This window comes from Apium graveolens, chromosome 4, assembly GCF_009905375.1.
Source record: "Apium graveolens cultivar Ventura chromosome 4, ASM990537v1, whole genome shotgun sequence".
Lineage (NCBI taxonomy): Eukaryota > Viridiplantae > Streptophyta > Magnoliopsida > Apiales > Apiaceae > Apium > Apium graveolens.
The window spans coordinates 144405972-144429175 of record NC_133650.1 but is presented as its reverse complement, the minus strand read 5'-3'; the positions used below and the strand labels follow the sequence as shown (position 1 = coordinate 144429175).

General features: G+C 38.5%; 1 protein-coding gene across 2 annotated transcripts; it reads left to right on the top strand.

Moving 5' to 3' along the window:
• The first annotated feature begins 611 nt into the window (after window positions 1-611).
• Window positions 612-23158, top strand: LOC141720339 (O-fucosyltransferase 10-like). Of its 2 annotated transcripts, none has more exons than XM_074522696.1 (10): window positions 612-1025; window positions 1780-1876; window positions 2106-2164; window positions 17922-18010; window positions 18743-18937; window positions 19683-19887; window positions 19997-20164; window positions 20506-20673; window positions 21539-21729; window positions 22385-23158. In XM_074522696.1, the coding sequence occupies exons 1-10, from the start codon at window positions 741-743 to the stop codon at window positions 22578-22580; spliced, it is 1653 nt and encodes a 550-aa protein (XP_074378797.1). In that variant the 5' UTR covers window positions 612-740; the 3' UTR covers window positions 22581-23158. The 2 variants fall into 2 exon arrangements, with proteins under 2 accessions (XP_074378797.1, XP_074378798.1); XM_074522697.1 differs by having other exon boundaries at window positions 613-1019.
• The last annotated feature ends 46 nt before the right edge of the window (window positions 23159-23204 follow it).

Below are 23204 nucleotides of genomic sequence, written 5' to 3'. Positions count from 1 at the left end.
GTCAAAACATGGAAAATGTCCTGAATTAACAGATTAGGCTAGGAAGGAGTTTTCGGAAGAGTTTCATGTTGTAAAAACGTAAAAACGGTTGATGTTGGACGATTCCCGGCTTTAGAAAATGATTTTGTAATTATTCAGAAAATAATTAATAAATTCATAAATCAATATAAAATCATATAACACTCCAAAAATTGCCAGAAAAATACCTTAATTATCTATATTTTATTTTGGATATAATAAAATTAGCATACTTATACTTCACCACATATTTTTGGATATGCATTTGTTATTTGGGTATCCTGTTTTGTACTAGATACGCATTTGTCAAATAGATATCCAATTTATTATTTTTATTTTTTTAAGATACGCATTTGACAAATGCGTATCTCAATGATAATACCCAAACTACAAATGCGTATTTTTAGTAATTTTCTTAGATACCCAATTCTTAAATGCGTATTAGACTTACCCAATTACAAAATACGTATTCAAAACGGTATTTTCAGCCATGTGTTTTGAAAATGGGTATTTTCGGCCATTACACCAAAAAATGGGTATTTTTAAACAATCACCCCTTCGGATATTTTGATCCCTTTATACCAAAAATGGTTATTTTTAAAATTCTTTCTTTGTGCATCTCTGTCCCAGCTACCAAATTTGAAGTCACCGGCATATTTTTGGTTGATGTAAAAGTAGCAACTAGTACTATTACTGATTCATTAGGCAAGAAACACACTCTGATGGCTGCAGACAAGAAGCAGTTTTGTACTAATACTACAGTGACACCCAAATCCAACAACATTTCTTTCCGTTCACGGAAAACAGCCCGCCGGAGAAACTTAATTGGCTACTCACTTTTCTTGGTGCTCCTTTATGCTTCTGGCCTCATCACGTTTGTGGACCCCATCTCTGCTCTCTTTTATAAACCCTCATTGCCTGGTTCCGTCTACAAGAGTCATCAGATCTTCAACAACCTATGGCCCCACATTCTGTCTGATAATTCTTCTTCTGCTATCCAGGTCCAGGTTGCATTTCCTCAACATTCATTTACTATTCTTGTCAAGTAAAGCTCCCATTGTATAAGTAGTGTGATTTACTTGGATTCTTCGATTTTATGTGGATTCCTAATTGGATTGGAAAATGTTAAGATGTTGACTTTAGTAGTGTATTAAGATGTTGACTTTAGTAGTGTATTCTCATGAACCATGTTAAAAATCATACAAATTTACTTTAGGAAGTAAACATTTTCCTATAAATTAACTCCACAAGATTGTGATCCTTAGGAATTAGGAAATAGTGCATCTCTCTTGTATCAACTCAATGTTATTTTCTTCACTTCATGCTGGCCATAAGTTTCAAAATCTTAGTCTAAATTGCCAAATGTCACTCGGGCTAATTTGTCAGTTTCTGCATTTTAGTCCGGTAGATTTTTGATACTTTAAGGCACTTTAAAAAAAAACCGGTAAATTTTCTTGTGTCTCTTTTCGAGCATTTTCGGGAACACATTAAAGTTTCGGAATGCTGTTATGTTTAAACAATCAAAATTATATGATGTTTAGGTTATATAACTTGACTGTGAATTTTCCTTAAGAGAATCTGTGGGTTGTGTGTTATTGGTGATTATTGCACATGAAAGAATTTAATGTTGTGAACCTCTCCCCACCCCTGGATCATATATCATCTTCCAACAAACAAGAAACCAGAACATATATATAGTTATATATTATGATTCTGTAGTGTTATTGCTTTCTTCTAAATTATGCTAATTTTATCTTGCAGGTGTGTGCTGTTTGGAAGTTCAAAAGAAAACTAAAGGAGCAAAAACGTTGTCTAAATAAAATTACTACTCCTCGGCGTGGGCGTCGTCGCCATCTTGGTACCTGTATCTTAATTTTCTGTTTTTTCTTTATTTATCTCCATTCCACTTTCGTGAATAGTAACATGTAAAGTGTTGTCATGTTGGTTTCCATCTCTTAGAGAGTGCATTTGTAGCCTTATAGAGTTTGCTGATCTCGTTCTCTATATTACCAGTATCGCTGTGTGAAACATTTTATTATGAGATAATACTTGAACTTATGCGACTTTGTGTATTTTTGTCCTTCCAGAACCTGATTATTATTTGATTGTCGATGCCAATGGAGGCCTCAATCAACAACGCTCATCGGTATGTTGCCTAACTTCGCTCTTTGAATCATATAGTGAAGACCGTGTAGCACTTAGCTTAAATGACTTCCATATCTCAAATCCATATGGTTCATATGATGTGGTCATCATCGTCTCAACTTCCTCCTCAACTCCTAGCTAAAATGGATGCTCACATCTCTATATCTACTTTAAGTAAAAGCCTAGGAATTGATCCCTAAAAGTTGTACCAGTCGGATATACAGCGCCGGTAGCCTAAATTTAGAGTTTGACGTTTTTGAATTTTGTTACCTCTTTTAAAGCTATGTTACTTCTCAACAAGTAAATCAAGTGCGGAAATATAAAGAGAGTACAATACAAGGGATTTATCGTGGTTCGCGATGACACGACCTAATAAATCTGCCACATCTACAGTCTTCGAACTCCTCTCCTGACTCCAGATTTCATTACTATAAAAAAAATAACTCCTCGTTGTAGGCGAAGAAATCTTTACAAAACTATGAATTTACTATTAAAAAAAATGAACTCCTGCTAGAGGTATCTATAGTGTTAACTGCTTAACATCTGCTACCTCTTTAAAATCTAGCTAAAACCCTTAGAAGTTTAGCTTGGATGGTAACTTCCCATTACCTCTTCAAAAATATGTAATAAACCCCATGTAGATTATGTTTCCTTACAATTTTTCGGTCTTCGATCTTGGGTCTAAGATCTTCCCTGTTTGATGTATAAGGCTGTTAATGTATAAGGTTGTGGACATATACTAAATTAAATGGTCTAATATGTGGCTCGGAATGAATTGAGCACGTTCGTGTGCCGTTGTTTATTAAAGCCTTAAACCTAAAGAACAATAATTTTTTAAAAAAGGCTCTTTAGATACAAATTAGAACAAACTACCAAGATTCAACAATGAGACTTCATTTATATCGTAATGTCGACTTATAAGAGTATCTCTAACTCGGAATCAAAGACAGTTTAACTTCAAAAACTTAGAAATAGAAAGGCTCGTTTATGTCTAATATGTGACTTTCCCGTGTAGCCGTAAACTTCGATTTAAAGTTACTTTTAACTTCTTGATATCTTTTAACTTCTTGATATCGACAAGGAAGTCTTATTTATATTTAATAGTCACATATTAGCCGAATCTAGAATTATAACATTAGCTACTCTAATAGAAACCATTTTAGAATAGAAACTAGAAACCCAATTTTTTTTTTTAAATTACTTCGAAACATAACACATATGGTATGCAAATTGATCGTTGAGAGATGGAGAAAAATACAGTGGAGTCGGATTTATAAAAAAACTTACCGTTTGACGGGAAAAATCAAATTAAAAACGGAGGGGAAAAGCTGAGATTGGGTGTGGGAGGTGTAGATTAGTTGGGTGTTGTGCTTTAGGGACCATTAGATTAGATTGATCTAATGGCTTAGATTAATTTCTAGTTTCTATTTTAATTTTAGTTTCTATTTGATCATTCCCCTATATATATCAAAGTTACCAAAGACAGAAGTATTTGCAATAAACAAAACACATATTTTCGTCCAAACCTGCCATGTTTGAGTAGTTGAAGTTTGAACCCGGGCATTTTCATCAAGAAAAATTTGTATCCAGCTTGAAAGTTGAAACTAGAATTGTGTGAGCTCATGCAGTTTCATTGTTTGGTTGTTTAAATTATGCCAAATTTCTGAAATATATAGCTCATATTTGGGGACTAAACATTTTTAAGCTACCCTAGAATTGACCTTTTAATTTGAATAGTTGAGACTTGATACCACAAACGAGTCAAAACTTTGAGCACACTGGATTGTTTACTTAACATTATAGCCAAATTGCAGCCTATGGCAGAAATGAATAAGAGTCACATTTGACATTTGACCTCTGTTAACCCGACTCGTCACTTTCGGCCGCCGTACTTGTCGACCCGACCCGACCCGACACGGGATACGGGGCGGATTTGTCATCTGGAAAACCGACACGTGTTCTTCGTCTCCGGAAAATTTGAAGGCCCCCTGAAAAGTTCGAAGGCGTCGTTGCATAAGGGTAAAAATAGAATAACAAAACAAGTGATGGAGAAGATGACGAAGGATACAGATGATGAAAAAGATTCGAGATGTAGATCGAAAGAGATGAAGATGATATGAAAACAAGAAGAAGAATTGACCGACAAACAGTGTATGTATAGGTGTATTGCATAATAAATGTATCTGGACATACCTTTGTCCACATTCATTAGTTAGGCAGATCCAGTTGTTTTACACCACAAATATCTATATTTGATAGGGATAAATAAATCCTGATTGTGTAATTAAATATTACATTTATTATACAAGGTGTGGGCTGCTAGGCCCAATAAGAAGATGTATGATATTCAGACCAGAAAGGTTAACACGTTGATCAGGCCTGATGGACCAGATCAGGCCTGATGGAATAAAGAAGGCCCAAAACCCTGATTATTTATTAATTTCGTAATTAATAAATAAGGGAGAAAAACAGCTATTAAGATAAGTCCTAGTGGGGATATAAATCCTTGTAGATTGGCCTCCAAGGAACCTCATGGGATAAGGAATCAGCTTCCTACTCCCTAGGACTCCTAAGTCTATCCTAATTCAGAGACTTGACCATCAAGTCTCCTATACCAAGTCCAATTCAAGGACTCCCACATCTATATAAGGGGCCTCACCCCACAAATCAGAACTACGTTTTTTGACTTGATCCTTGGCAATCAGCAAGGTACGTAGGCATCTTGTTAAGGCAGATTGAGTCACGAAACACAAGAGCAGTCAAAACGAGCCTTGAAGCTCACGTTCCTTAGTAATAAATACAACAATTTTATATATCAGTTTTTAATCCATAACATTTGGCGCCGTCTGTGGGAAAGCACAACAACAACCATGGCGAGAACACGGAGAACAATTAGAGCTCTGGAGGAAGGAACACCATCGGGGACAACCCAGATGATTTCGTCAACCGTGGAGATACCCCCTCACTCAACTTATGCATCTACTCAAGGGGAAGCCCAGATAGGGCAACTCAACCTCAGCCACAAGGGACGACTCCCCCGACTATTCAAGGTACGAATCCTCAAGTTCAACAAGTACATGTACCTGTGAATTCTCGACCCGTCGGGTATGAATATTCAACTGTTGTTACTACTAACCCCCTTATGGGATGCCCCTTTACCCCGAGGTTGGAGGAAGCGGACATGCTGGGCGAAGTGAAGCACGAGGGCAATCGCCCCCCTACATAAGAGGTTTGGCTCCTATCCCCGAGGATCGGGAATTTTCTGGTCCTTACACTGAGAGAGACTCCGAATCATCGGATGATGAAGTAGCCCCAAGAAGGAGGCGTGCTGGCAAAGAGCCGATGGCTGATGGAAGCCAACGCCCTCAAAGCACCCAAGGGGCGAATCCCCAAGAAGTGCAGGAAAGGATCAGGGCTCATGAGGCTGAGATTCAAAGGCTGAGGCGCGACTTGGAGGCGCACCAGACCACCAGACCCCAAGCACCTCCTAGAGGGAGAAATCCTCCTCCCATCATAGACCTGGACGGTCCGGTGCAGAGAAGGGCTGTTGTCCCAAGGGCTGATCCAAGCAATCTTCTTCCCCTTGGAGATCCTGATGATCCTACTCCACCCTTCACTGAAAGAATAATGAATACCCATATCTCAAGGAAGTTCAAGATGCCAACTATCAAAGCTTATGATGGCACGGGAGATCCCGCTAATCATGTTAGAACATTCTCTAATGCACTGCTGTTGCAACCCGTGAATGATGCTATAAAGTGTCGGACCTTCCCTCAAACCCTGTCGGGTATGGCTCAAAAGTGGTACTGTCGCTTGCCCCCAAACTTTATTGGGTCGTTCAGAGAATTAAGCCAGGCTTTTATTAAGCAATTCATCAGTGGGAGAGTTCATGAGAAAAGTTCTGCATCTCTTATGAGCATTGTGCAGGGGACAAAGGAATCCTTGAGAGATTACCTGAATCGTTTCACAAAGGAGGCTTTAAAAGTCCCAGACCTTGATGATAAGGTAGCCATGATAGCACTGCAACAAGGAACTAGGGATGAGTTTTTTAAGATGTCCTTGGCCAAACGCCCCCCTGAAAGCATGTTGCAGCTCCAGGAGAGGGCAGGGAAGTATATCAAAGTCGAAGAAAGCATGAGGAAGACCGTAGTGAGTAATGAGCCCGCTGTAGGCAAGAAGCGGAAGACTGATCTAGAGTATATCGCTAAGGACAAGTATCCTAGAACCGAGCAAAACCCTGATTCAACCCCAAGAAGGGAGGACCTGGGCAAAAGTTCACCGAATACGCTAAGCTGAATGCTCCTAGAAGCCAGATCTTGATGGAAATCGAGAAAGATCGAGATGTTCGTTGGCCTAAGCCCCTGAAGGCTGATCCTGCCAAGCTAGACAAGAGCAAGTATTGCAGATTTCACAAAGATGTTGGTCACGACACCGATGAGTGTAAGCAGCTGAAAGATGAAATTGAGTTCCTCATTCGAAAAGGAAGATTGAACAAATACACTGGAGAAGGAGGGGACAGGAATAATAATGGAAGGAAGAACTTTGAAGATCGTAGGAGGGACCAAGACGATCAAGGGCGAAACCCCCAGCCTAGAGGACCAGTTATAAACACAATTTATGGAGGGCCGCGACCTCGAGGGCCTGTGATAAACACGATCTTTGGAGGTCCAACTGTTGCCGGATTGTCCAAAAATTCCAGAAAGGCATATACTAGAGAGGTTATGCATATTGTTGGAGAAGCCCCGAAGAGGGCCAGGACAGAAGTAACATTGGCTTTTGATGATTCTGACCTAGAGGGTGTGAAGTTTCCTCATGACGACCCGCTGGTCATAACACCGGTAATAAGAAATAGCCCGGTCAAGAGGGTCCTTGTGGATAATGGTGCTTCTGTGGATATCTTGCTCCATGACGCCTTTCTAAGGATGGGGTATAACGACTCCCAGTTGACACCAACCGACATGCCGATATATGGATTTGCAGGAGTAGAATGTCCTGTGGAAGGCATAATCAAGTTGCCAACCACCATAGGTCAGGAACCAAAGCAAGCAACGCAGATGTTGGACTTTGTGGTGGTAAAGGCTAGTTCAACTTATAATGCTATCTTGGGGAGAACAGGGATACATGCCTTCAAAGCAGTCCCTTCTTCCTACCATTCAGTCATGAAGTTTCCCACCCGGAACGGGATTGGAGAAGAGAGAGGAGATCAAAAAATGGCTAGAAGCTGTTATGTGGCCTCTTTGAGGGCAGATGGAGTCGGGGGGCAGGTTCTTCCTATTGAAGATATGGATGTCCGAGAAAATGATGAGAAGAGAGGAAAGCCAGCAAAAGACTTGGTTTCGATTCCTTTAGACCCCGAGAATCCTGAGAGGATGACTTTCATTGGAGCCACATTAGAGGAGCCCCTTAGAGGGAAGTTGGTGAAATTTTTGCAAGAAAATAGTGATGTGTTTGCATGGTCAGCAGCTGATATGCCAGGCATAGACCCGGAGCTGATTACTCACAAGTTAAACGTGGATCCGAGCCTGAAGATAGTGAAACAAAAGAAAAGAAACTTTGCCCCGGAAAGACAAGAGGCTATAAAACAGGAAGTAGAAAAGCTCTTAGAGGCTGGCTTCATTGAGTAGATTCAATTTCCGGAGTGGTTAGCAAACCCTGTAATGGTGAAGAAGGCTAATGGAAAGTGGAGGATGTGTATAGACTTTACTGATCTGAATGATGCATGCCCTAAAGACTGTTTTCCATTGCCAAGGATTGATACTTTGATTGATGCCACTGCTGGGCATGAGATGCTTAGTTTCATGGATGGATTTAGCGGATACAATCAGATTAAGATGCAGAAGGATGACATTCCAAATGTATCATTCATCACTGACTTTGGTGTTTATTGTTATCTTGTTATGACATTTGGTCTTAAGAATGCAGGAGCCACCTATCAAAGGTTGGTAAATAAAATTTTTAAGGATCTTATTGGTAAGACTATAGAAGTCTATGTTGATGACATGTTAGTCAAGAGTCTAGTAAAGACTGATCATATAACCCATTTGAGGGAAGCTTTTGAGGCTGAGCCCCGTTGTTGGCCAAGCCAGCTTTGAATGAAGTTTTATTCTTGTACTTGGCCATTTAAGAAAGTGCTTTGAGCGCTGTGTTGGTTAAGGAGGAATTGAAAATCCAGAAACCCGTATACTATGTAAGCAAAATTCTACATGACGCTGAGTTGAATTATTCAACTATTGAGAAATTTGCTCTAGCCTTGGTAATGACTTCAAGAAAGCTGCGTCCCTACTTTCAGGCTCATCAAATTGAGGTGCTAACAAATCAGCCACTGAGAAATATCATTCATAGTCCCAAGGCAAGTGGGAGATTGATTAAGTGGGCAATAGAGCTGGGAGAGTTCGATCTCAAGTATAAGCCACGAACGGCAATAAAAGTCCAGGCGCTAGCTGACTTCGTGGTGGAGTGTACCATACCCAGCCAAGAAGTCGGGGGCAGGAAGATACCATACCTCAAGACAAGGGAGTCGATAATGGGGACAAAGAGAAGGATGATAAGGAGAAAGAATATTGGGTTCTCTATTTTGATGGAGCATCAAAAACAAACTCCAGTGGAGCAGGATTGGTTTTACAAAGCCCTGATGGGTTCTTAATTGAGTATGCTATGAAGCTAGACTTCCCAACCACAAACAATGAGGCAGAATATGAAGCCCTGATAGTTGGCCTTGGCCTAGCTGGAACACTTAGAGTCAAAAACTTAAAGGTCCGTGGAGACTCGAAGCTGATCATATCCCAGGTAAAGGGAGAATTTGAGGCAAGGGATGATACGATGACTAAGTATTTCCGCCTAGTAAGGGCTGTGATGACCCAATTTAATAAATGCCATGTTGAGCACATTCCAAGGGAGGAAAATGCTAAGGCAGATGCATTATCAAAGTTTGCTTCATCCGAGATAGAAGAAAGTTCAGGAAGTGTGTACCTCCGTGTTTTGAAGACACGAAGCATAGATGTTAAGCTTGTGGCTCCTATAGGCCTGGGGACGTTATGGATTGATCCCATTAAGGCTCACATTCAAACCGGTTGGTTGCCAAGCGATGCAACTGACGCACGAAAGTTAACTGTTCGGGCACTAAGGTACTCTTTGATAGATGGGATTCTGTACAAAAGATCTTTCGTGGTTCCTTACTTAAGGTGTCTCAGGCCCGATGAGGCACGCTTGGCTCTTGAAGAAGTGCATGAAGGTATTTGTGGGCAACACTTGGGGGGCAGGGCCTTGGCTCATAAGATAACCCGTTTAGGCTTCTATTGGCCAGAAATGATGGTTGATGCCAAAGAATATGTGAAGAAGTGTGATCGCTGTCAGAAGCATGCACCTGTTGTTAGACAACCCCCGAGATGCTGACCTCTATCAACTCGCCCATTCCCTTTGCTATGTGGGGAATGGATATTTTGGGGCCTTTCCCCATGGCCACGGCACAAAGGAAGTTTCTGATTGTAGCCATTGATTATTTCACCAAGTGGATTGAAGCCAAACCCTTGGCCAAGGTCACAACTAAGCAGGTTGCACAATTGCACAATTCCTGTGGGAAAATATTATGTGCCGTTATGGAATTCCCCGTATCCTAGTCACCGACAATGGAACACAATTCAACAACGAGGAATTCAAGAAGTACTGTGAAGAAAATGAGATTGAGTTACGGTTCATCTCTGTGGCTCACTCGCAAGCCAATGGGCAAGCAGAGGTAGCAAATCGAATAATCCTGGATGGACTAAAAAAGAGGATCGAAAAGTCAAGAAATAATTGGGTGGATGAAATACTTCCAATATTATGGGCCTACAGGACTACCTGTAGAGTCACGAGGAGCAACTCCCTTCATGTTGGCATATGGGGCAGAAGCAGTAGTTCCCGTAGAGATATCACATTCCTCTCCAAGGATTCGGGCTTTCAATGCTGGGGAAAATGAGGAAGGACAAAGGTTGGCACTGGACTTAATCGATGAGGTGCGAGATGGGGCACATGCAAAGATAGTAGAGTATCAGAAGAAGGCTTCATTTTACTACAACTTAAGGGTTAAAGAAAGGTTCTTTAAACAAGGTGACCTAGTCTTGAGGAAGATAGAAGCTTCTGGGGTAGGACAGAGAGGGAAGCTTGCCCCGAATTGGGAAGGGTCGTACAAAGTCAAGAGCGTTCAAGGTAGAGGAACTACAAGCTGGAGACGATGGATGGTTTTGAAGTCCCAAGAACTTGGCATGCACAAAACCTGAAGGTTTACTATGTGTAGGTCAGTTGGATACGATTCTCACTTGTCAAGATGGCGAGTAGGTTGAAAAGCACCTTGAAGCTTTGCTTGCTTAGGATTTATATGTTCTAGTTTTATTTTGAAGTTTATTAAGACTTGTGTAAGGGATGAATCCCAAACAATTTATGGAAATTCATGAAGTTTTCAGAATATGTTTGAATGCAAGGAAAACCAAATGTGTGAAATGCAAGCATAAAATGTGATAAATAAAGTAGATCGGATAAATATTACAAGAGTTCGAAAAATAAAGTCTCGAAAATAAGATAAAGAAAACAAGCCACGCAGGGCTGGAAAAGCTCTAAGGAGCTGAGGTGCCCTCAGCGTCCATATCATCGTCTCCTCCGCTCTCGCTAGATGTCTCTGTCGTCTCGGAGGAGGAGGAAAAGCTATCGTCCTCAGCAGGCCTGGAAGAAGACTCGAGAGGAGGAAGGAGCGGATCCTGAGGAACATGATCCGAGACAACTACTCGGGTACAAAACCTCTGTAGCAAAGCCTCGTCATCAGGGCAGACATAATCCGCCGGGTTAATATCAGGACAAGCCTCGTTCACGGTCCCAAGGGCCGTGTCCCAACCAGTCCTAAAAAACCTGGGAAAGACTGAGTCATCCCTAATCCTCATGGACTGGGCAAACTCCTCCGAGTCCAGGTAGTTATCTATAGCTTTGTCCTTCTCCGCCCGAAGTACCACCAGTTCGGCGTTAGACTCCCCGAGTTCTTCCTCCTTGCGTTTGAACTTCTTCTCCAGAGTAGCATACTTCTTCTGTTGCCTCCTGAGGGCATTGTCGGCCTTATCGGAAGCCCGCTTCCATGACTCGACTTGCCTCACAGCGCCATGAAAATAGGCGTTAGACTGAAATAAAGCAATTAACAAGGTATAAGTCAAGAGAATGCTACAAGTAAGAAGGATAAGTTCAAAAAAGAAGAGGCATACCGAAGCCAGAGACTGAGCTACCATGAGCTTTATCCTCTCAAGGTCAGGGGTGGCCACCACGTCAGTAAAATCCTTGGGAGTCACGCCATGATAGGACCAATCCCAAGCATGCTTCGTGGATCCAACCACGGTATCCCCGCGGCGGAATCCCCAGAGGGGCTGGAAGGCGCCTGTAGCAGCAGCATCAGGAGCAGCAGCAGTGATAGGAGCACCGTGGCCCTCAGCTCCCTCAGTTGAAGCCTCCCCCATAGGCTCCTTGTGTTTCCTTAAGAAGCTAGGTTCCGTGGCCTTTCCTCGAGTGTCCAGGCCTGCAAGGCGAGCTTTTTTCATCCTAGCAGTCTCTTCAACGGGAGGTACATTGTCCTCGTTGATCTCCTTAGCGGCTGCAAAACAAGGCAAAAAACAAAATAAGTGGTGTTAATAATGCATGAAATGAAATAAAGTCGAGAAGGGAAGAAAAATACCATGTTGAGAAACAGAGGATAGTCCCACGTGAATGAGGGAGAACTCCAAAAGAGTCCAGCTGGTAGTAGTACCGTCGTCCTGGGTAAGCCCATTATAAATAACAGTTTCCTCGGGAGTTAAGTGAATGGATTTGAGGCTACCATCACTAACCTTCCCAAAGGAAGATCGGAAGAGTGTGCCCCAGTCGCCATTCTCCCAACGTAACCCAACGAAACTATTCCTCCAATTTTGGTTGTTATCGGGAATGGAGGCGCTGTTAAAGATATGTTTACTTTTGGGCCTTTGCTTAACATAGACCCAACCACAAATACTGGAAGAGCTATTATAGTACTGAAAGACCTTCTTAAAAACAGCTACAGAAAGGGGAAAACCCTCCCTAAGGCAGCAGACCATAAAACATAAAATATTCCTCCAAGCGTTTGGAGGAAGCTGACATGGGTCGATTTGTAAATCAGCTAAAAGATGAGGAATGAAAGGATGGAAAGGAAACCTAAACCCAGCATTAAGGGCATCTGTATAAATAAAGAGAGTGTCGGGTTTCCAGTGGCAAGTACGGTCACCACCAGAAACTGGAACTAATCTAAGAGGAGGAAGGACATTATAGCGTGCATTTAGTTTATCGAAATCAATGTTGTGCCAAGTGTTACAATGATTAAAAGAATCGAGATGTGCAGTAGAGGGATATTCATCCCCCCTAGTGTTAATCATATCGATTAAAGACATGTACGAAGAACGGATCTCGATATCCTTACCTCGTTTTGAAGCCGAGGCTTTCGCCGTTCTCTCGGAATTCTTGTCAGCCATTAGCGAAGCCTAGAAAACCTGAAAGTCTTGAAGGGAGGAGTGGCCAAAAAAAAAACTAAAGGAAAAGAAGTGTGAAGAGAAGGTATTTGGGAAGAGGAATGAGAGATGAAATGAGAGGTGTGAGGATTCCACTCTCCCATCCCACTCTTATATAGGCACAAAGAAGGCTAGTTGGGCCTAGAAAAGCCCATTTGGGCCCAAGAAAAGAATGTTCTGGAAGGATCCAGAAACGAAATTTAAATTAAATAGATATTTATGGAAATTTCTGGAAGAATCCAAAGAGAGCCATAGAAGTTCTGGAAAGTCAGAAATTTGAGCCAAAACCCGGCTAAAAGCAATGGGCCTGAGTTTGAGCCCAAAATGTTAGCCCAAATTAAATTGAAAAGCCCAGAACTAGGGGTCCAGTTAAAAAGGCCTGTGGAAAAGATGCCCAATAAGAAACGAGCCCAGAAAAGGGCCTATATAATTAAAGTTGGAGGCCCAGGATAAGGCCCACTATATTTAAAAAAAAAGAAGGGGTTAAATCAGGCCCATGAAGCCAAAGCCCTGTTGAAAAAATAGGCCCAAAAATCAGCCCAACAAATTCAGCCCAGGTTTAAGGGCCCAAATCCAAGTGTATAAAAAAATGTATATATTCCTGACCTGTTCTACCAGAAAACACGAAGAAATCCTGGTCGAATGGCCTGAGGTCGAAACCCTGTCGATCAGGGGTAAAAAATGGCCTTAATTCGACCAGGACCGGGACCAATTCGACCAGAAATTGTGAAGGATTCCTGATCGAAATCCTCGAGCCCGAATTGGCGTCGACCTGGGCAACCAAAAAGGGGATAATTCGGTCAAAAGTGGAGATCCTGACCGAAAATCCTGATCGAAATAGAATCCTGGCCGAAGGAAGAAAATCCTGATCGAAATAGAATCCTAGCCGAAGGAAGAAAATCGTGATCGAAGTAGAATCCTAACCGAAGGGAGGAAATCTTGGCCGAAATTCGACCAGGATTCCTGATCGAATGTACCTTGCTCGAAATCCTGTCGACCAGGGCATACTGAGGGGTAATTCGACCAGGATCCTGGTCGAACAGGATTCCTGGTCGAAATCTGTATTAAAAAAAAAGAAAGAAAAGAAAAAAGAAAGGAAAGAAAAAAAAGAAAAAAAAAAAGGAAAAAAAAAGAGAAAATTCCTGGAGAATTGCAGAAAATAAGGAAATTCCTTGAAATATTTTCTGAAAAATGTTAATATTTTCAGAAATAAGGAATAAATCCAGAAAATTAGGGAAAAATCCCAGAAATTAAGGGAAAAATCCAGAAAATTAGGGAAAAATCCCAGAAATTAAGGGAAACATCCAGAAAATTAGGGAAAAATCCAGAAAATTAGGGAAAAATCCCAGAAATTAAGGGAAAAATCCAGAAAATTAGGGGAAAATCCCAGAAATTAAGGGAAAAATCCAGAAAATTAGGGAAAAATTCCAGAATAAAGGGAAAAATTCCTGGAAATTAAGATAATTCCTGAATAAAAGGAATAAAAGTAAATCATTGTAAACGTGTAGGTCGCTCCATACTTTACGCAAAAACGAAACCCTGTAAGGGAACGAATAGACTTAATTTCTGCGAAACCTAGTCAATGTTTCCCAAAATTTGGGGGGCAAATGATAGGGATAAGTAAATCCTGATTGTATAATTAAATATTACATTTATTATACAAGGTGTGGGCTGATAGGCCCAATAAGAAGATGTATGATATTCAGATCATAAAAGTTAACACGTTGATCAGGCCTGATGGACCAGATCAGGCCTGATGGAACAAAGAAGGCCCAAAACCCTGATTATTTATTAATTTCGTAATTAATAAATAAGGGAGAAAAACAGCTATTAAGATAAGTCCTAGTGGGGATATAAATCCTTGTAGATTGGCCTCCAAGGAACCTCATGGGATAAAGAATCAGCTTTCTACTCCCTAGGACTCCTAAGTCTATCCTAATTCAGAGACTTGACCATCAAGTCTCCTATATCAAGTTCAATTCAAGACTCCCACATCTATATAAGGGGCCTCACCCCACAAATTAGAACTACGTTTTTTGACTTGATCCTTGGCAATCAGCAAGGTACGTAGGCATCTTGTTAAGGCAGATTGAGTCACGAAACACAAGAGCAGTCAAAACTTGAAGCTCACGTTCCTTAGTAATAAATACAACAATTTTATATATCAGTTTTTAATCCATAACAATATTTATGTAAGATTTATTATTTAAAATTTACTATATTATACGGAAATGTTACTGCACTTCCCCGTCAATTATATTTTATATTTCAAAAAATCGAATGGTTTACCTTATATTTCTCAAAATAATAATTAAATGAATATAAATGACAAAAAAATATTTATTAATTTATAAAAAATTAATTAAATATTTATATTATGCCGTGTCCCCGTACCCGTGTCCAAAATTCGGACGGTGTCCCCGTGGCCTAATTTTTTAAGATTATCGAGTCCGACACTCGGATATGTGTCGTATCCGACACTCCGTACCCGAGTCTGAGTAAATATGCATTTGACGATGTAAACTTGGATTGTAGAACTACATATTTATTTAGTTTTGTTTTTCTATTATGCCATACATTCCTTATTTTTATTTTAATCGGTTTTATAATCGAAACTGAACTGATATAAACCGAACTGGGGTTCTTAAAACCGAAACCGATCCTATGGTTCGGTTGCGTTTGCAGTTTTATTTTAAAAACCGAAGACTTCCGTTTCTGGTTTTATTTAAAAACCGAATCGATCCGAGGTTTGCTCCCTAATTTCAGGGGGTTATTTCCAGAACTAATAATAGGGACGGGGAGGCCGAAAGAGATAGTAACGACGTTTCTAGATTACAAGATTTTGTTTTTACTAACATTTAAAAGAAAGTATAAATGTTGTATTTTTTTCTTGTCTTGTTTGCTTTTAGTACTATTTATTTCGAAATTTGTGTTTTTCAGTTTTAGATTTTTAATTTAAAATCCATGCATCAACCAAACCAATGTTGCATGGTTTAAGGATCAGCTTTTGGACGACTCAAGTATTTTTAAAACATTTGGAAAAATTCTCAGTGGTACCCTTGTTTTCGACTTTTTCAAAGGGATATTCTCAAGTATGTCTTGCTATTAAGTAACGTAACAATGAAGTTTTGCCAAAAAAATGTTTGTAATTTGATTATCCCATCTTCAAATGTATATAATATATAATAAAGAAAGAAGAGTGCAGCCAATTCATGACCTATTGTACTCGATTCGTGTAGACACGTTACGTACTCATACCACCCACAAATGGTACAACACTGAACCAGACACTTGATTTAACTTAACAATATTACTTTTTGTAATTTTCTTGTAAATTTTAGAAAATAATCTGGCAACTTCTTGTAAATTTTACTTGCTTATGTATGCAAAAAGTAACTTCTTCTATTTAGCAAAAAAAAGAGAGCAACTTCTTTTAAGTTAACTAGATGGATTAAAATTACTAATAGTACAACTCGAACGGGCCAAAGAAAAGAAGTCAAGAATGACCGGGCTCAAATGGAATATCCAACTGGTCTATATATAATGTATCTATTGGGTCAAGATCAAATTGAAACCTTGATCAAATGTAAAACTTATGACCACCCTAGTCAATTTATTCATTCTGTTGGAGAATACATTTCTTTTCTGTGGCTGGACATTTTTTTATTTTGAATATGGCGTTCTTCTGACCAATACAATGATTTTTAGTTAATTACATGAAATTTATTGAAAAATAATTTATTTCTTGTGTGACGCAATCTTTTTCTCATCCGTATAAAAATGGTTTAAGGTTTCAATAATACATATAATAAATTATAATATTATGTATTGCAGAACGAGACAAATTAATTCTAAGGTTTCAAGAATAAGACATTTCTAAGTGGAACCTAACCCTGCATCTATATTCTATACCCTTAATTAAAATGTTAGACGCCTTTTACATTATATATATGTACCAAAATTTGGTTTCACCCCTCAATTCGTATTACCCTTAAAATTCTACAAACATTTGTGTCTATTAAATAAAGTCTAATCCTACAAATTCTTGGCTTTTTAAATTATTAAATTCTGTATATAGTTGTGCAATACTACATAGTGCTTTGTGAATACTCTTGTATAAATCAGGGTCTAGAATGTCAAAAACCTAAACCTTCCTTTAGGACAGCACAAGTTTTGAAAAAAATTGTAGTAAGACCTCCATTAATTAATACTCTTTAAATTAATAATATTATTAAAATTATATTTTCTCGGTCCCGACTTGCGCGAGTTCAAACAATGACCAATTTCGATAAGATAATTAAGATAATGATATATAGAAAATCCTTTTATAGATTGGTCTCATTAAAATCATAAGTTAATAATTTTGTATAATTAACTTGAAACTCATCCTTAATTGCATCCAAAAGTTTGAGTGTGATGCAAGTTCGTGTGTAATGCTATCGAATTGCATCATAAACTTGTTAAGTGTATTTGATGTGTTTGACTACTGCTTAACAAGTTTCAAAAATGTTGTATCGTTTTTAACATCTCGAGCATTATTTTCAAGAATTTATTCGCAATTTCTTCTAAACTCTTGTCTTTTAAACAATCGTCGTGGGCTGTATCACATTGAGATGTCGATTCGTTTTCTGCCCCCAATGAGATGGGGAATTTAGGTCACTAGTTTACACTTTCGCCAACCTTTTCCATATCCGTTTTTATGAGCAAGGGAGAAAGGCCAGACAGTAATCAAGCTGCTGACAATTGGATAGTACCCCCTTCCGTCGGAGGATATACTGGGTGGAGAGTGACAAATATGAGATAAGACTACTTACCAGCCTCCGTGATAGGATACCACTACATTGGATAATCCAACAGGCTATTAACATCCATTATATTGCGATAATCTAGATCATTAATCATGACCTCTAAGTTCATGAATGTATTTTCTGGGAGTCGTATGTTCATTTCAATCGCTTAGAACTTCATCTGTCGAAAAATCTATCTAAAATATTAATGATTAATTTTTCAATTAATTAATATCTCTATATATTAATAAAATTCTCCGGTCTCGACTATATTAAATTATAGAGGCTTTACTGTATGCACCTTTTTCTAACATTGTGGGTGAAGGAATTACATCGTTTTGAGGACCTCCGCAGTCATTATCTATGAGAACTATTTTACATTAAAAAAAACTAAACATTTTTCCTGAGCATATGAAGATCATACTTAATAAACTCTGCCTTTCAGATCTGCAATGCAGTGGCTGTAGCTGGACTATTGGGTGCAACATTAATTATCCCCCGATTTGAATTTCACAATGTTTGGAAGGATCCAAGGCAAGTAATCTGATAATCCCTTGTGTTCATTACTTTTTTCGTTAGGAGAAATCTGAATTGGGGTTTTCTTCCTGAAAGTGTTAATATAGAAAAAGAAAACAGTGCTGTGGCAAAATCATTGCTTCCACGTAACTTTTGAAAAATGTCCTTTAGTGGTAAAAACTGTGAAATTGTGTAGCAGTGTGTATTTGAATTTTGCAATACCACTACCAGTAGGCTTATGCAACCCCTCCCCCAATTTTGCATATACTTCAACAAAATTCCTTTCAAGTCTACATATGTCTCCTTTGTCTATTGTTAGCGAACAATATTCTTACCCTGTTGTTATTGCTCATTAATAAAAGTAGAAAAATATGAAAGATAAGATTTACGGAAGGAGAGGAGCATTTAAAGAAGTAGAGTTATCACGGTCATGATTTTCAAAGGTGAGGCGATGCAGTAGTCAAGTGCTTGGGTGTGTTGGCTTTAGGTGAAAAGAAGTATAAGACACCAAAATTTGACATGCGTGAATTTTGATTTAAGGAATAGAACCTATCCCTATAATGTCAGCATTGAGTTCTATCTCTGGTTAAGAACTTCAAAATTGGAATATGAAGTGTTAGTATGTATGCCTACATTTCATAAACGTACGATTATGTATATGCATTTGCTGAATTTCAATTATGTGTATGCTTTTCCTTCAATGTCATGTTAATAGTATCTACATATGTCTTGCTGACTTGTGCTTTGCAGTTCGTTTTCGGATATCTATGATGAGGATCATTTTATAAACATTCTTCAGGGTCATGTAAAAGTAACAAGGGGGCTTCCAGAGGAGTTGCTTGAAAAGTATGATAACATCAGCAATATAAAGTACCTACGGGTTCCTGCTTGGGCTTCTGCCAATTATTACTTACAAGAAGTGCTTCCAGTCTTACAAAAGCGCAGGTAGTTGATTCATGATTTCTCAAATTCTGTTGCCCATAATTCTTTCCGGATGCCCAATTTCAAAATGAAATTGAAACTAAATTAGTGATTTGGCAAGTAACGGAAGAGGATAATCAAGCCTCTTCATGTAAAATTTGAGCCCCCATCTGACCTTTATTGGAGAGGTTCCAGTCCTTTGACTATCTTTTAAAGTAATGACATATTTCTGGTGAGGAAGGACTGTGTTATGTTTCTGTCGCATGGAGGGTGGATGGCTCTATTTTTGGGAGATATGATTGGACAATAACTAGCTAACATAGGACATGGTATTGGTGTAGTTTCGGTCAAGAAAGGAACAAAAGTAACTGAAAACGGACTTTTTGCCATCAAGTCAGGGAGACTTGCGCAAATCTGATGGACCTTCAGACTTTGATCTATATTTATTTTGTTAATCAGACATACTTCGGTTTTTTGTTAGATAGTATATCATTGATTTGAGTGGCAACTCATGTTGCATTAATGTCACCGTCTGTTGTGCAATCACTTGATTTCATTAAAATTTCTCAGTTCATTTGCTCTTGTTGACTTTCCGAACTATTGTCTAATACTAGTATACTACTGATTGTATTCTTATGCTATGAGAGATTTAAACTCACATTTGCTTAAAAAATCACTAGATTTAAATTAAATGTTAAAAAAAATTAAGGCTCAACTAAAATTAGACCCACTGTTTCTTGATTGTGTAGTTTGTTACATCTTTATACAGGGTCATCCGGATTGCTCCCTTTGCAAATAGATTGGCAGTGAATCTTCCTCCACAAATACAATCTCTGAGATGCCTGGCCAATTACGAAGCGTTAAGATTTGCGGTTCCCATCTTAGCGCTGGCAAGAAAACTGGTCAAGCGTATGACTGAAAATGTCTCAAGCTCCAGTAGTAAATTTATTTCAGTCCACCTTCGATTTGAGGAGGTAGAATCTGTTATAATGATATGATTTCTGTATTTGCTTCTTAGTTGCTGTTTTTAAAGTAACTCTGTTTTGTGTAATTTCTTTGGTCATACATTTTTTGTATTTTTAGGATATGGTGGCCTATTCATGTTGTGTTTATGATGGTGGAGTAGCCGAAAGAATCAAAATGGAGGCGGTACGTGAAAAAGGATGGGGAGAAAAGTTCAAACGAAAAAATCGTGTAATTGAACCTGGTCTCAATCGAATTAATGGAAAGTGCCCCATGACCCCTTTGGAGGTTAGTTATTTTATTTATCTTTTCTATATTCTACCACCTAATTTATTGCTCTCGAATATATTTCTCATAAACGTGTCGTCAATTTCGAGCTCCAACCATTGTCCCTTCGTTGTCTTACGTAGTTGTGCTTACACTGCCTTGTAACTCTGAAGATTAGAAAATTCTTAAATCAAGTTCCGGGTTTGATTCTCGCTGAACACATACTAATTTAAAGGCATATAAGCCTAATTATTCAAAAAAATCAGTTTTTTAAAAATGTATAGATGCATTCTAATACTATCACAATTTTTTTAAGAAGATAATAAAAATCTGTTGTACATCTTTTTTTTTTGTCAGCATAGGTTGGAATGATGCTAAGGGGTATGGGATTTTCTAACAACACTCCGATTTATTTAGCCTCAGGGAAAATTTACCAAGCTGAAAGAAACTTAGCACCTCTGAGGAAGATGTTTCCTCTTCTAGAGACCAAGGAATCACTTGCAAAGCCGGATGAGCTTGCTTCATTTCAGGTGATTGTAAAAAAAATAACTAGTTTAAGTACTTGATTTCTAAAAGGGCAGTATTTTAGGTGCTTATACATAATTTTTCAACTTCATCTGTTCTTGCAGCAATGCAATAAAATTTATTATTAATTGCTTGTGAAATCAAGTTCGAATATATAGTATTCTTAGAACAGTGTGGATTGTTGCCATAATTTGATTTTCTTCAATGGAGAAGGTAAGAATTAAAGAAAATGTTTCTATATATGCACGCCGGCCTTCATTCTCCTGTCTGACTATCCTTCTTTACTCAACTTGGCTACTATTTGGAAATTCCCGAAAATCCAAATAAGTGGTTCATGTCACTGTATGTGTACGTGCAAAAGGAATAATGATAAACACATACTCTCCTGTCCCGTTTATTTCTATTCACTTTCTTTTTTTGGATGTCCCATTCAATTCTATACATTTCAAAAGTTACCAAAAATAGTAAAAGTTTAATAATATAAAAATCAACTACATCCACTACTTTCTCCTACTACACTCAATTTATACATTTAAATATTAATTGGTCCCACCACTTTACCCAACTATTTTACTTTTTTTTCACTAAATTACACTTTTTCCTTCTCTCTTATCCCACCACCTTGTCAAAGTAATATTTTTTTAATACGTTTCTTGTCATCCGTGCCCAAACCATTGGAGTAACATTTATTTGCAACTGCTTTCTTCTTTAGGATATGTCAGTCAATCCTGGCAAATTTGAATATATATTGAACCTGACATTGTTGAATTATATCTTTATCATGGTTACCAAATAGTGATGGAGGCGGGGTAGACTGAGCAAGTTTTACTTTTTTCATTTGACACCATATTATTGTCTTCCATTAATTAGGGCTATTCATCGAGGTTGGCTGCTCTCGACTACATGGTTTGCTTGTTTAGTGAAGCATTCGTTACCACTCAAGGTGGAAACTTTCCACATTTTTTAATGGGTCATCGAAGATTTTTGTATAATGGTCATGCCAAGACCATCAAGCCAGATAAAATGAAGCTTGCACTTTTACTGCATAATACTAGTATCAGGTATTTAAGTCTCCTGCTGCTTTCCTGAGGGGTACTGCTTATTCTCTTGATATACAATTGCCTAGAAATTTCATTAACCGTGAAACAGAGTTGGCTCGGCCTTGTGAACATAATCTTATCAAGAGACAAAGATATAAAATTGAGTTAATTTTTCTTTCTGTCGAAATTTATAATATTACTTGTGAATTGAATACATTTGGGTCTGTTGAGCAAACATTAGGGCTATGTTATTTTATATAAATAATAGTCCCCCGGCAACGGGCCTTGCATAACTTTGCACTTACATGTATTCCTTAAGTCTCTCTTGGACTATTTAATCACATCGTAGTTCGTTTCCATTAGATTAATTAATACCTAAGGAGGTAGTAGATTGTGCCCCAAAACAAAGCAGGATTGATAATACCAATTACCAGAGGTAGTAGATTGAGTCCCCAAAAATAAAGCAGAAATTGATTAAAAATAATGCATAGTAATATTCTAAAGGATTAGGTATGACGAAAAGAATGCAATTTTTGTGTAGTTTCGGAATTATAATTTATAAATCTTGCAAGCATAGCCCTAATACTTGTGAGAGCTGCAATATTAATTTATGTTCCAAACAATTTGGAGACTGCTGGTGTTACCATCATGATGAAGTCCTAATATTTGCTTGCAGTTGGAGCGCTTTCACGAATGAAATGAAATTGATGCTAGCAGAAAGTGACCGCAAGAGTATAATGATACCTATAACTGTAAATAGCAATAAAAGGGATTCTCTATACTCAAGCCCTTTTCCAGAGTGTCGATGTCTATGGGAAGCACACAATTCAACCCTTAAATTACCTCATACTGTTTATGTACAGGGTCATTAATTTGACGAATACACATGTTGCTCATTCTACAGTTACTTCTATCGCTTGTGCTGTCAGGATGCATGTAACGTACTATACAGTAGCTATTATTAGTTCTTCCGCTGCTGGTTACTGTTGCAACTACATGGAAGACTGGAAGGTTTAACTTGCTCAGCATTATATGGCATTTAGAATGGACATTTTAATTTCTTCCTCCAGTTACGATACTCAGATGTGAAATGCATGGTCAATCTTGAGGAGGGAAACCAGTTGTGGTTCTGCTTGCATGTATACTATCGATGTATTAATTGTGGCGCTTGCATTTGGAAGCAATAGTTGTAGTACAAGTTGTCAACTCTTGAAGCTGGCTAACTCTGCAGCTATAATTCATTCATTGTATACTATTTTCTCTTCTCTGTGTCTGTGTAGTAGTTATCTTCTCCTTGTATAGATGGAGAGAATTTAAGAAGTTCTAACGTTCATGTACTTCCAGTTTCCTCTAGTTTTAATTGTTTACCTAAACTTTTTAACTTGTTGCTCAAACTTTACTTGAGAATCATAAATGCATAATCGTATATTGTTCCACTATCAGTACATAAACATCTTCCTCATATATACCTTTAGGCCATCTTGGATTCAGGCCAC